The sequence below is a fragment of the Carassius carassius genome, chromosome 42, assembly GCF_963082965.1.
Source record: "Carassius carassius chromosome 42, fCarCar2.1, whole genome shotgun sequence".
NCBI lineage: Eukaryota > Metazoa > Chordata > Actinopteri > Cypriniformes > Cyprinidae > Carassius > Carassius carassius.
In genome coordinates this window covers 25,768,576-25,783,532 of record NC_081796.1, presented here as the reverse complement: position 1 = coordinate 25,783,532, position 14,957 = coordinate 25,768,576, and the positions used below count along the sequence as shown (strand labels likewise).

General features: G+C 37.6%; 1 long non-coding RNA gene and 4 gene segments (V, D, J or C); 4 read left to right on the top strand and 1 right to left on the bottom strand.

The window, feature by feature from the left end:
• Positions 1-1,145: 1,145 nt before the first annotated feature.
• LOC132123883 (immunoglobulin kappa variable 1-8-like) lies at positions 1,146-1,918 on the top strand. The segment is given in 3 exon segments: positions 1,146-1,311; positions 1,392-1,695; positions 1,909-1,918. Coding segments are annotated over 3 exon segments (363 nt in total).
• Positions 1,919-8,925: 7,007 nt separating this feature from the next.
• On the top strand, positions 8,926-9,489 carry LOC132124385 (Ig kappa chain V-III region PC 4050-like). The segment is given in 2 exon segments: positions 8,926-9,010; positions 9,115-9,489. Coding segments are annotated over 2 exon segments (387 nt in total).
• A 631-nt stretch (positions 9,490-10,120) lies between these two features.
• Positions 10,121-11,906, bottom strand: LOC132123960 (uncharacterized). Its single transcript, XR_009426699.1, has 2 exons — positions 11,773-11,906; positions 10,121-10,556 (listed from the first exon to the last, which is right to left on the bottom strand). It is a non-coding gene; the product is annotated as an uncharacterized LOC132123960 (long non-coding RNA).
• Positions 11,907-12,405: 499 nt separating this feature from the next.
• Positions 12,406-13,370, top strand: LOC132124228 (immunoglobulin kappa variable 1-12-like). The segment is given in 2 exon segments: positions 12,406-12,817; positions 12,901-13,370. Coding segments are annotated over 2 exon segments (393 nt in total).
• A 403-nt stretch (positions 13,371-13,773) lies between these two features.
• Positions 13,774-14,936, top strand: LOC132124348 (immunoglobulin kappa variable 1-8-like). The segment is given in 2 exon segments: positions 13,774-13,867; positions 13,972-14,936. Coding segments are annotated over 2 exon segments (408 nt in total).
• The last annotated feature ends 21 nt before the right edge of the window (positions 14,937-14,957 follow it).

The window sequence follows — 14,957 nt, the reverse complement described above, 5'->3', positions numbered from 1 at the left end:
TACTGGAAAGGTGGGATTGACCGACTGCTCCGCCAATGACAAAAGCGCACAGGATACGCAAATAGAGGATGCACAGATTTAATAAATAAATTTTTTACGTTTTTATAAATAAATAAAACTTGACTATAAATAAGATGTGAAATCTAATTAGAGCTTCTTAGTAAAATCTATTTAAAGAAATGAATAATATTGTTGCCAAATGTTATCAAATAACATTAAACCTCTATTTAAACACACACACATTATATATTTATATTAGATCATTTAAGAAAGACTTACTTCTGATCGTCAGTTTAGTTCCTCCACCAAAAGTCCACCACAGTGTTTCATTCTAGTGAAAGCGTCGTACAAAAACCTCCTTCACACTCAAATGAACACAAACTCCACGACACTCACACACACACACACACACACACACACACACACACACACACACACACACACACACACACACACAAACACACACACACACACACACTCTCACACACACACACACACTCACACACACACACACACACAAACACACACACACACACACACAAACACACTCACACACACACAAACACACACACACACACACACACTCACACACACACACACACACACACACACAAACACACTCACACACACTCACACACACACACAAACACACACACACACACACACACACACACACACACTCACACACACTCACACACACACACACAAACACACACACACACACACACACACACACACTGATATGAGACTCAACAGCAGTCATGGATTATTGGACTGAAGTGATGAAAATCTCTGTATTGATACATTTTCTTTACACATCTTCATTTGGGTTTCTAAAAGATTGTATTTTTCTCAAAGCAATTTTTATAAGTTTTGATGACCTGTGACCTCTGAAATGACCTTTGCCCTCACACTGAGTTCACAGTGACACACTTGTTTCTCTGAATGTTTCAGCTCTGTCACTGAATCAAGAGAAACCTGCAGTCTGAACCAGAGACTCACACAGAATGAAAAAGACATGATTTCCAGATTTCTAAAGAAGTGAAAACACACACCACTGGATCATGAGACTAAAACAGGTTTAGAGGCTCAGGTTTCATCTGCATGTGGGGATGTTCATGTCGGTTTTCCTCCAGGAGGGTTTTTCCACAGAGAGTCACTTTGCATCAGCACATGCTTCAGCGCTCCGAGTGTTTATAGCGTTCAGACTCAACACTTTATAACACACTGCTGTTTACCACGGTACAAAACCAACAAACACAATGAATCTCTTCAGCAGCTTCATCTGGATTCTGGCAGCTTTTATTCCAGGTAACAGAAGTCAAAGATGCTCATTTTTGACTCTTTAATGTTGATTTGATTTGATTGAACACATATAATGTTGTTGTCAGCAGCATCCAGAGGAATCACTGTGACTCAGCCTGAAGCTGTGACTGTTTCTGAACGACAAGACGCCACTATAGAGTGTAAAACTGATCCTGGAATAGATAGCTGGGGTTTAGCTTGGTATCAGCAGAAACCTGGAGAAGCTCCTAAACTCATCATTTATTTGGTAAATGATCTCTATGATGAGAGTTTCAATCGATTCAGTGGGAATGGAACAGAAGGTGGAACTGATTTCACTCTGACCATCAGTGGAGTCCAGACTGAAGATGCTGGACATTATTACTGTCAGAGTTACCACAGTGGTAATGTGTTCACACAGTGATAAAGCGTGGTACAAAAACCTGTGTCAGTCAGAGTCACAGTGACTGAACTGATGCTGCAGCTGCTCAAACACTATCACTCACTCAACAGGGAAAAAACATATTAATATCATCTTACAATAAACATCGGTTTTGTTGAGCTTCATCATTTGTTTTTGATTATGATTTTTCTGAAGTTATTTTTGTCTCCTGATATTTTCAGTCCTTCATGAAGAAATCCATCCACTTTCGATCTTTAGTGGATATTTTTCCATCCTTCACTATATTTATGAGTTTCTTCATTTATGATTTATCCTCAATCTTTCTAAACTGCATCATCAACATCATAAACATGTTCTGCTTCATCAGTTTAATAAATCCCTCATTGATTTGTTAAGTTCATGCCTCATAATGAAGATATTATCAGCATCATATAAAATGTTTCTCAATTTCAGAGAAAATTATAATTAATATAATTTATGGTAACACTTTAGTATAGGATCAAATTCTCACTAATAACTAGTTGCTTATTAGCATGTCTGTTATTAACATATTGGCTGTTTATTAGTGCTTTTAAAGAACATATAATGCATGACATCCATAATCCTACCCAATACCCTAAACTTAACAACTACATTATAAACTATTAATAAGCATCAAATTAGGAATTAATTGAGGCAAAAGTCATAGTTAATGGTTAATTGATAATGAGAATTGGACCTTAAAATAAAGTGTGACCTAATTTATGTAAATATTCATGCAGGAAAGATTAACAATGATATAAACATTAATTTTCAAATGAAAGACCAGATTACCCGACAGCTGCAGTTAACCATTAAAGGTGCCATGTGCAAAAATTGAGCTAAAAATATTCAAAAAATGACCTACACGCATCAAAAGTATGAGGAGAAATAAGGGCGATGATGTCATTAAAAAAATTTCAAGTTATAGTGCTGCAGAGATATCAACCTTAATTAGCAGTAGCATTACTAGCCCCGGGCCGACAGGTGTCGTAATACCAGTTTCGGCCATGGGAGCCGGTATGCGGGCAACATAACCACCAGCCAACCTGCAATACACGAATAACTCGCACGGCTTGTTGGCGTAATCTAACCTGATGTCAATCATGTGGAAAGTACAGCCCACTACTTCATGTGACTTAAGCCCTTGGCAAGAGACCACCACCCGCTACAGGGAAACAACCGCGCTCTGAATCACAAATCAAATCCGATAAGAAAAGGAGCTGAACCAGAGTAAACAACAGAGTAAACCAACTGATGGACCTGAAAGAAATGAGGTCGGACACCGAACTTGCAACATTTCTTTTGGATTGGTAAGTTAGATGCTGTTAGTATTTCGCTAGAAGTTTGTTTTATATGTTTGTGTATTTTTTTTTCGGGAAGTTATAACATAGAAATGTATCGAAGGCTGTTCTATAAACGTGCTAATGTTAGCGATGGCTAACCATAGCTGCGTTTGATAATTAGCTAGCTATAACTTACCCATTTTTTTATATCATAAGTAACCTGCTCTGTCTAGTCTGTTGGTCTCCGTGTCCTCTTTGCTTCGTGGTTTTTCTGTACGTGAGAAAATTGATGTGTGGCGTGAAAGCGTGTGAAAAGAGTCAATTGCGTGTGTCTCACGGTGAATGCTAGAGAGTTGGCAGCTCTGGTTACGTTGGTTGGCGCTAGCTTGGTCATCAGCTGTCTGATGTTGACCAATGATGTTGACAGTATGCTGTCTGTCAAATTAATTTAATTCCAATAATGTGTATTTACAACTCAATGTAATATGAACAAAACGAATATGAACATATTCACTGGTAAAGGTGAAGGGGAGTAGCTTGAAGATGTCATGTTTCAAAATCACAAAAGAGGCAAAACGTCCTCTTATAGCATATTTTGCACGTTTCTCTTTGTTAACACACCTGATTCAGATAATCAGCTCGTTAGAAATGAACTCCGTGCATGAACTGTGTTCTAAATGTTCATTGCTCCCTACTCTCTGAGCAGGGGAAATCTGTAGAAGTTTACCTCACATCGAAACATTCATTCACTGATTTGTGCTGTGCAGCGTCTTTAAACATGGACAACTGTGACATCATATACCTCTGTAAATCGATACAATTTAAATTCACGTCTTGCACACTTCAATGCACTTTGATTGGAACATATAGCTACGTTCGATTCGAACTGGAATCATGGCTGAATATCCTGTGATGTCCACTTCGCAGGGCACTTATGTTCGAATAGAACAAATGTCTGAAGCGCTAAGAGAAACGTTCAAAATGTGCAGAGCAGTGGGGCGCGAGGACTGCAATTGAGAACCGCTGTCTTATAGGCTTCGGCTATGCTCTAGTGTTGTTGTGAAGGTAGGGGCGGAGCTTAGAGACTGCCGTTTCTCGTTTGTTACTCTAGAGTAGACCAATTCACTTTATTGAGGCATACTGCCCCCATCTGGTATGGAATGTGGAGTATGACTTGATTTTTTTTGCCAGATATGACAGATGGCACCTTTAAAAAACATACGCATATCACCATATGTACATTTATTTGATAAAGATTTATAAAGAGTGAACATGTATTATATCATGTGTGACGTGACTCCTCATCAAACTCAGAGACTGACAGAGATATGTGTGTGATGATCCTCATGTCTGATAAAAACCTGCAGGAACATCCATGGATTTAATATCAAATTTGGGAATTAAAGTCTAATATGAGAGAGTCAGATTAATTAATAAATTTGGGAATTAACAGTGATGTTTAAATCCAAATACAGTAAAAATAATCTCAAAGTCTAATATGAGAGAGTCAGGCTAATCTACTAAAGCTGGTCTTAAATTCAGTATCACTGATCTCTATAGACAGAGTACGCAGATTGAACAGAAAAGAAAGAGCTCATTTCAGCAGCCGAGGTGTTCTGGTGTTCAGGACGCACACAGAGAGAGGCGTTTCAAAATGCTTCAACACAGAATTTGCCTCTTCTTGCTCTTGTACCGGCAAATACATACAGAATTTGTCAAAATACCCATCTTGTAAAGTATGTTCGAAAAAACTATGGTTATGTCTTAAGTGGAAGATAACAGATGAGAAAAAAAATCAGATGTGTATTATATTGGATGCATTCATTGTCTCAGGTGACTGCGTCTAATTTAGCTACTAATTGATGTAATGTTAATCCAAAAAAATAAAAGAAAGAAAATCACTCACTGCTCTTGACTGAATGACTTTGTAGTTTTAATAAGAATTAATGCAGTCAAACCAACAATTATTCAGACACCACATATAATTTTTGATATATATATATCAAACTGTGACATATTATACCCAATTCTTCATACAGTGGACTACTAGTGAAATTGATAAAATAATAATAATAACTGGGACCAAAAAATACACTTCGACCTGACCATGTTTTGCTTACGTGTTTTTTCCTGAGTTGCTAATGCAAGCTTTTCACACCACAGACTGAACAAAAATAAAGCATTGCTTGGTAATTGGTCAACGGAGTATAGATAGTTGTGTAAATATTGTCATATTGACAGCTGTCTGAAGTTTTGGTTAATTGTAATCCATTACACACCTTTCTATCAAAGTTATCTAACAAAATCAGGATGAGTTTGTTCTGACACAGTTTAACTCTGAGTTCTTGTCATATTTTATTACCATTGTCACGAATCTGGTATATGAACTTCCATCCATTCACCACCAGAGGTCACCCGCTCACTACATGGACTCCGGCACTACAGCCACTGTTGCACTTCACCCCGGACTACAGTTCCCATCACCCATTGCACTAATTGCACACACAGCTGAAGGCACTGATCTCAAACACACTGCTGAAAATGCTGATTACATTCACTATATAAACACTCAGACACCTTCAGGCTGCCGAGTATTGTATGCGCTTATCAATAGTTAGCTGATAGCTACCCTACGGAGCCTGCTTTTTTGAGGTATAAGTTTACTCTTAGTCCTGCCTTGCCTGTTTCCCTGTGTTCTCTTCTTTGTATGATTGCCTCGGATTACCTCTCTTGTTTAGCCCTGTTTGGATACTGTTTGCCCCTGCCTGGACCTTGCTTGTACCTGGATTATCCCTCTTGTCTCACCCTGCTGGATTACGTTTGCCGTGGACTGACCCTTGCTTGTTTCTCGGACCGCTCTAGCCTTTCCTTCTACACGCCTGTTAGCCATCACCTGATCTATGCCCGTTTCTGACCATGTCATGTCAATAAAAGCCTTGCATATGGATCCGCACGTCTCCTGTCTGGTTTGCTCCGTTACAACCATTTTCTAAACCATAGCAAATAAACTGTGATAATATGAGAAATGTTGAAGTTCAATAGCATTTGAGGAGAAGGATTTACAGTCTTAAAAACAACAGTAATGTGTTCATTACAATGCACACCTTATACATTTTTAATATCTACTCAAATAAATTGTAAATGATTTAGGTAAAAATGAGGCCCGTGTATCACTTTCAGGCATATTCCTTTGAAACTTTTTTGGATGTTGACGTTAATAACAAGTTTTAATGTCGGAAATTATTTCCAGGTTACAATCTCTAGAAACATACAATCAGTGACAGGATGAAATGAATGAGCAAACTTCATTTAGAAGCTCATTTAAATACAGGATCAGTTCATTTGCATATTGATCAGATGCTTCAGTGCTCTGAGAGTGTTTATAGTGCTGTGAGTTTAACACTTCATCACTGACACACACAACAATCTTCATCAACATGACCTTCATCATCATCTTCATCTGGACTCTCACAGCGTTTGCTCAAGGTTTGTGCAGCACAAGTTTGATATCAATTCATTTCTTCAAGTATATTGTCAAAGTTTTGAGTTGATTTTCTTCTTGTGTGTTTCAGAGTGTAGAGGACAGATCAGCGTCACTCAGAGTCCCTCAACAGCAGCACAACCAGGAGAAACAGTGAAGATCAGCTGTAAAACCAGCACTGATGTGGTCAGGGATAAAGATGGAGATGATTATATATTCTGGTACTTACAGAAACCTGGAGAAGCTCCTAAACTCCTGATTCGTTATGTAAAAAAGCTTGAGTCAGGAACTCCATCTAGATTCAGTGGCAGTGGATCTAACAGTGATTTCACTCTGACCATCAGTGGAGTCCAGACTGAAGATGCTGGACATTATTACTGTAAGAATTTACACTGCACAATAGGTTCTGATGGTTATTGTGGGGGTGATCGTGTGTTCACACAGTGATAAAGCGTGGTACAAAAACCTGTGTCAGTCAGAGTCACAGTGACTGAACTGATGCTGCAGCTGCTCAAAGGAGGATCTGAAACTCTGTTGTTTTTGCTCTTTCTCCTCATATTCTGACTCTCTGTAGGGAGAAGAGAAATGCTGGAAACTGGATCTGCACAGCTTTGAGGTTTTGATTTGATTCATTGTGCTCTTATAGATCCATCACATGATGGAGATTGAAGCTCAACAGCTCAACATATATATATACAGTACAGACCAAAAGTTTGGAAACATTACTATTTTTTTTTTTATGTTTTTGAAAGAAGTTTCTTCTGCTCATCAAGCCTGCATTTATTTGATCAAAAATACAGAAAAAACAGTAATATTGTGAAATATTATTACAACTTAAAATAATAGTTTTCTATTTGAATATACTTTAAAAAAAAAAAATGTATTCCTGTGATGCAAAGCTGAATTTTCAGCATCATTCCTCCAGCCTTCAGTGTCACATGTAACATCCAGTCACATGATCATTTAGAAATCATTCTAATATTCTGATTTATTATGAGTGCTGGAAACAGTTCTGCTGTCTCATATATTTGATCAATAAAAGGTTAAAAAGAACTGCATTTATTAAAAAAAAAAAATCCAATAACATATATTCTAATAATACATTTTCTTTACTATCACTTTTTATCAATTTAACACATCCTTGCTGAATAAAAGTATTGATTTTATTTAAAAAGAAAAGAAAGAAAAAAATTACTGACCCCAAATTACTGACCAGTAGTGTATATCGTTATTACAAAATATTTATATTTTAAAAACATAGCTTCTTTTTTTTTTTTTTTTTACTTTTTATTCATCAAAGTATCCTAACTTTGATAATGAATCATCATATAGTCACATATATGGTTGATACAATTACCACAGAAAAAAAAATCATCACATACAGTAGATATTATTAACATATAGACATATAGAGCTTTTGCTCTGAGGATTTAACGTGTTATAAAGTTATATCTTCATCTATCCAGAGAATATATGTATGTGGAAATTCTGCATCACCTTATGGGTAACATATGGAAATATCACTTTTAATATAGAGCAATATACATCATATTATATTTCCATATGGGTATTAAAAGAGATCTTTAGGAGATCACATACCAACCACTCTCCTCTGAACATCGACGGCTCCTCTGTGGAGATCATAAAGAGCACCAAATTCCTTGGTGTTCATCTGACGGAGAACTTCACCTGATCTCTCAACACCAGCTCCATAGCAAAGAAAGCTCAGCAGCTTTTCATTAAAATCAATGCAAAAGTACAAAGCAAGAGTCATAAAAGGCAAAAAATATAGATTTTTTTTAAAAATAGATATTTATTACTATTTATTTAAACATTGGTTTAAGTTGGTTGTAATTTTTATTCTATTTTTTTAAGTTCACACTTATTGATAAACAATGATTTGAGCATGAAAATGTTCACATGTGAGTCAGTCAGTAAGAGTGTGTCTCAATCAGCTCCTTAGTTCACTAGTCAGTGCACTACTCAGGGATGACATCACGCTCATGCTCAAAACATTCCCACAATGCATCATAAAAGCCAGTATGCATCGCTGCTGTCTATAGTGATGTTTCTTAAGTTCATGTATTATGCATGAATTAGTCACATTTTTATAAGACATTTTGATTTTGGGTATCTAAATGATATTTTTTTTTTTCTCAAAGTGTTTTAAATCATTAAAGCAGCTTTTAAAATATGTTTCAATGACCTTTGATTTCTGGAATAACCTTTGCTCTCTCATGAGTTTACAGTGACATACTTGTTTCTTGATGAAAGTGTGATTTCAGTCATCAGAAAACCTGGAGCTTTAGACACTTTAATGTGTTTTTGACTCATAACATGAAATAAGATCCTGAACACTGTAATGATTTATGTGCATCATCTGCTGTAAGCCGTACACAGATTTACATAGAGATGATTTGCATTTCAGCACAAGCTTCAGGAGGTTTTATAACTCTGTGAGTTTGAGAATCTGAACAACATCAACCATGAGCTTCATCACCATCTTCATCTGGATCTTCACGAGCTACTGTTTCACAGGTGAGGAGATAAACATACTCTATTGTAACTGACCATCTGTGCCAGAAATACTGTCCTTCAACAAATACTGAATTCTGAATGTTGATTCATTTTTCTTGAAGTAGAATCAGCAGCTGGAGTGACAGTCACTCAGACGCCTGCAGTGAAACCTGTTCAACCAGGAGACAAAGTTACCATGTCCTGTAAAACCAGTCCTGAAGTTTACCAGGGTTGGGGTGTTCAGCCTTTACACTGGTACTTACAGAAACCTGGAGAAGCTCCTAAACTCCTGATTTATTATGCAAACTCTCTCCAGTCAGGAACTCCATCTAGATTCAGTGGCAGTGGATCTAACAGTGATTTCACTCTGACCATCAGTGGAGTCCAGACTGAAGATGCTGGACATTATTACTGTCTGAGTTTTCATGTCATCAGTGGTAGCAGGGTGTTCACACAGTGATAAAGCGTGGTACAAAAACCTGTGTCAGTCAGAGTCACAGTGACTGAACTGATGCTGCAGCTGCTCAAACACTATCACTCACTACTGACACACAGAGACCAAACACAGAACTACACATGAACTCACAACTGAGTCAGGAGTCAAATCAGCTCTATCAGACTGTGATCTGTCCTGTGACAGACGGGTTTGACGCAACTATACTCAGATTCAGAGAAAACAGAGAGATAAACAGATATCAAAGCAAACAATTATATTGCAATATCTTGTTGTGGTTTTGTACATTACATTTTGCACATTAAACTATAAGGCATTAAACTAGCATTAACTTAGCTCCTTCATCTAGAACTAATGATTAATTTCTTACTCATAACTCATTTCTGATGAGCAGAAGTGAAACTGTTCCAGTTCAGAGCGTTTAACCGATCAAACAGAGAAACTGTGAGTTTGAGCTGAAATCAGATTTGCATTGACAGCTTTAGTGATTCTGATGATCTCAGAATAGAGCAGCTCCGTCTCCAGAGACCATGTTCAAACCCCAAGAGCTTCAGTTCACATTTACTGCTAAACACAGCTGTTCTCAACTATTACAATCCATCAACAGCAGCTGAAACTTTAGTGAAGGACTCTGAAGGAAGGACACACTGATCAATGATGCAGTCGGACACAAATGTAAGGCGTTCAGAAGCTTTATTGAATGAACAGCAATGGCAGCACATTGAAAGACTGCTTGAGTATTGAGCTGTAAATCAGGAGACTGCTGTGAATCCTGCTGCTCTTCACTGGAGAAACATCAGCACTCGGAGCTCTTGAGGAACGAGTTCTCCTGAGCAGCTCCGTCATGTGTTACTCTGCAGACGAAGCGCTCGCCGGCTTCCCAGCGTGCTTTGCTGAGGCTCAGGACGCTGCTGCGGCTGTAGCGTCCGTCCCGCTCGCTCTCTGCGCTGGTCTGAACCCCCTCGGTGACCTCTGACCCGTCCAGCGTCCAGCTCACCTGCGCCCCCTGTGGAGAGTAAGAGCTGAGCAGACAGAGCAGTGCGGCTGAGTCTCCAGAGATCTGCAGAGAAGAGGGAGGCAGCAGAGACACGGAGGGCTTCACTGCGGGACCAGCTGAAACACACACACACACACACGCACACACACACACACGCGCACACACACACACACACACAGAGACACACACACACACAGAGAGACACACACACACACACACAGTTTATTCATCTGCAGCTGCAATCTTCACTGTGAAAATCACAATCAGTTCATCATTTTACTGTAACTACACATCACTACTTTCATTCATATAACACAAATATCATGAATGAAGATTAAAATCATTCTCCCATATTTACTATTATTACTATAAAAAAAAAGTTATTTTAATGGTACAAGACTGTAACAATCCTACAGTGAAAACCTGTTCATCAGTTCACTGTAAGTTATTTTATTATACACAGTGAAAAATTGTAATAAATCTAACTGGACATTTCATGTAATTTTACAGTACAACACTGTTACATTTTTGGAAGTGAAGAACAAGAAGTCTGGCAAACAGACGTTTTATTTTTACTGTAAATTTTAAATTTTTTAACAGCGATCAAGTCTAAGATACCGTATACTCTATTCATAAATATATCACTTCTCTAAAGTAAACGTGATGTACAGTAAAATGCTAATTTGTTACTTTCTGAAATAAGTAAAATGTTTAAACTGATTTTATAAAACATCTCTGATAATTTTATTGTGATATTTTATAATTGTTTACTTCAATATATTATTCATTTGAAAACAATCCTCATTCAGGACATTTTCTTATAAACAACTATACATAAACGTAATAGTTTAAATCATTTATTTTAACTTGTTTATCAACTGAATGTCTTTTTGACTCACATTGACAGCAATTAGATTATATTCTGTCTACATTATTCAGCTTTTATGTCATGCACCTATTGAAATATATTAAGAAATAAATGAAAAATCATAAAAAATACATTCATTAAAATATTTTTAAATGTTTGCATAACTTCAGGTGTAAAAATACTAATTTAAAACATTAAGTACAAATATGAACAATCACCAAATATGACTTAACATTGTAGACGAAATGTAATAATTAAAATACAAAAACTGATGCAAAAAATGGAAGAACATTTGACTATAAATAAGATGTGAAATGTAAGTAGAACTTGTTAGTAATTTTAATGGTTTTTGTTTTTTAATAAATTAAGAATATTGTTGCCAAATGTTATCAAATAACATTAAACCTCTATTTAAAACACACACACATTATATATTTATATTAGATCATTTAAGAAAGACTTACTTCTGATCGTCAGTTTAGTTCCTCCACCAAAAGTCAACCACAGTGTTTCATTCTAGTGAAAGCGTCGTACAAAAACCTCCTTCACACTCAAATGAACACAAACTCCACGACACTCACACACACACACACACACACACACACACACACTCACACACACACACACACACACAAACACACTAACAAACACACTCACACACACACACACACACACACACACACAAACACACTAACAAACACACTCACACACACATTCACACTCACACACACACACACACACACACACACACTCACACACACACACACTCACACACACACTCACACACACACACACACACGAACACTCACACACACACGAACACTCACACACACACGCACACACACACGAACACTCACACACACACACACACACACACACACACACGAACACTCACACACACACACACACACACACACACTCACACACACACACACTGATATGAGACTCAACAGCAGTCATGGATTATTGGACTGAAGTGATGAAAATCTCTGTATTGATACATTTTCTTTACACATCTTCATTTGGGTTTCTAAAAGATTGTATTTTTCTCAAAGCATTTTTAAGAAGTTTTGATGACCTGTGACCTCTGAAATGACCTTTGCCCTCACACTGAGTTCACAGTGACACACTTGTTTCTCTGAATGTTTCAGCTCTGTCACTGAATCAAGAGAAAACCTGCAGTCTGAACCAGAGACTCACACAGAATGAAAAAGACATGATTTCCAGATTTCTAAAGAAGTGAAAACACACACCACTGGATCATGAGACTAAAACAGGTTTAGAGGCTCAGGTTTCATCTGCATGTGGGGATGTTCATGTCTGTTTTCCTCCAGGAGGGTTTTTCCACAGAGAGTCACTTTGCATCAGCACATGCTTCAGCGCTCCGAGTGTTTATAGCGTTCAGACTCAACACTTTATAACACACTGCTGTTTACCACGGTACAAAACCAACAAACACAATGAATCTCTTCAGCAGCTTCATCTGGATTCTGGCAGCTTTTATTCCAGGTAACAGAAGTCAAAGATGCTCATTTTTGACTCTTTAATGTTGATTTGATTTGATTGAACACATATAATGTTGTTGTCAGCAGCATCCAGAGGAATCACTGTGACTCAGCCTGAAGCTGTGACTGTTTCTGAACGACAAGACGCCAATATAGAGTGTAAAACTGATCCTGGAATAGATAGCTGGGGTTTAGCTTGGTATCAGCAGAAACCTGGAGAAGCTCCTAAACTCATCATTACTGGAGTAAACGATCTCTATGATGATAGTTTCAGTCGATTCAGTGGGAATGGAACAGAAGATGGGACTGATTTCACTCTGACCATCAGTGGAGTCCAGACTGAAGATGCTGGACATTATTACTGTCAGAGTTTTCACTGCAGAACAGATTCTGATGATTATTGTGTGGGTGATCTTGTGTTTACACAGTGATAAAGCATCGTACAAAATCCTTGGTCACACTCAAATGAACACACACACACACACACTGATATATTGGATAATTGGATTGACTTTTATAAAAACAGCCTCATCATATCTAAATGTCTCTTGATGCATGAAAACTAGAAATTATTTATAAATAAAAAAGTAAATAAACAAATTAAATTATATTATTCAGAAAATGCATTTATTTGTCACATACTTATTAGACATTTTAATTTTGAGTATCTAAATGATCATTTATTTCTCAAAGTGTTTTAAATCATTAAAGCAGCTTTTAAAATATGTTTTGATGACCTTTGACCTCTGGAATGACTTTTGCCCTCTCATTGAGTTCACAGTGACACGTGTTTCTAGATGCAACTGTGATTGAAACATCAGAAAACCTGGAGCTTTAGACACATGAATAAGTGTTTTTGACTCATAACATGAGAAAAGATGTTTTATGTGCATCATCTGCTGTAAGCCGTACACAGATTTACATAGAGATGATTTGCATTTCAGCACAAGCTTCAGGAGGTTTTATAACTCTGTGAGTTTGAGAATCTGAACAACAGCAACCATGAGCTTCATCACCATCTTCATCTGGATCTTCACGAGCTACTGTTTCACAGGTGAGGAGATAAACATACTCTATTGTAACTGACCATCTGTGCCAGAAATACTGTCCTTCAACAAATACTGAATTCTGAATGTTTGTTCATTTTTCTTGAAGTAGAATCAGCAGCTGGAGTGACAGTCACTCAGACGCCTGCAGTGAAACCTGTTCAACCAGGAGACAAAGTTACCATGTCCTGTAAAACCAGTCCTGAAGTTTACCAGGGTTTGGGTGTTCAGCCTTTACACTGGTACTTACAGAAACCTGGAGAAGCTCCTAAACTCCTGATTTATGCTGCAAACACTCTCCAGTCAGGAACTCCATCTAGATTCAGTGGCAGTGGATCTAACAGTGATTTCACTCTGACCATCAGTGGAGTCCAGACTGAAGATGCTGGACATTATTACTGTCAGAGTTACCACTGCAGAACAGATTCTGATGGTGATTGTGTGGGTGATGATACATTCACACAGTGATAAAGCGTGGTACAAAAACCTGTGTCAGTCAGAGTCACAGTGACTGAACTGATGCTGCAGCTGCTCAAACACTATCACTCACTACTGACACACAGAGACCAAACACAGAACTACACATGAGCTCACAACTGAGTCAGGAGTCAAATCAGCTCTATCAGACTGTGATCTGTCCTGTGACAGACGGGCTTGACTCAACTATAATAAGAAAAATTACAGTGTATCAATTCATAAAAAACAAAAACAATGGCACCATATTTCTCAGATCCAGTGTTATAGCATTGTGTTTTTTTATGTTTTGTAAATTCATTGTCTATCACCAGCAACATAATCTTGAGCAGTTTCTCACTTAGCTCCTTCATCTCAAGCTGATAATTCATTTCTTACTCATAACTCATTTCTGATGAGCAGAAGTGAAACTGTTCCAGTTCAGAGCGTTTAACCGATCAAACAGAGAAACTGTGAGTTTGAGCTGAAATCAGATTTGCATTGACAGCTTTAGTGATTCTGATGATCTCAGAATAGAGCAGCTCCGTCTCCAGAGACCATGTTCAAACCCCAAGAGCTTCAGTTCACATTTACTGCTAAACACAGCTGTTCTCAACTATTACAATCCATCAACAGCAGCTGAAA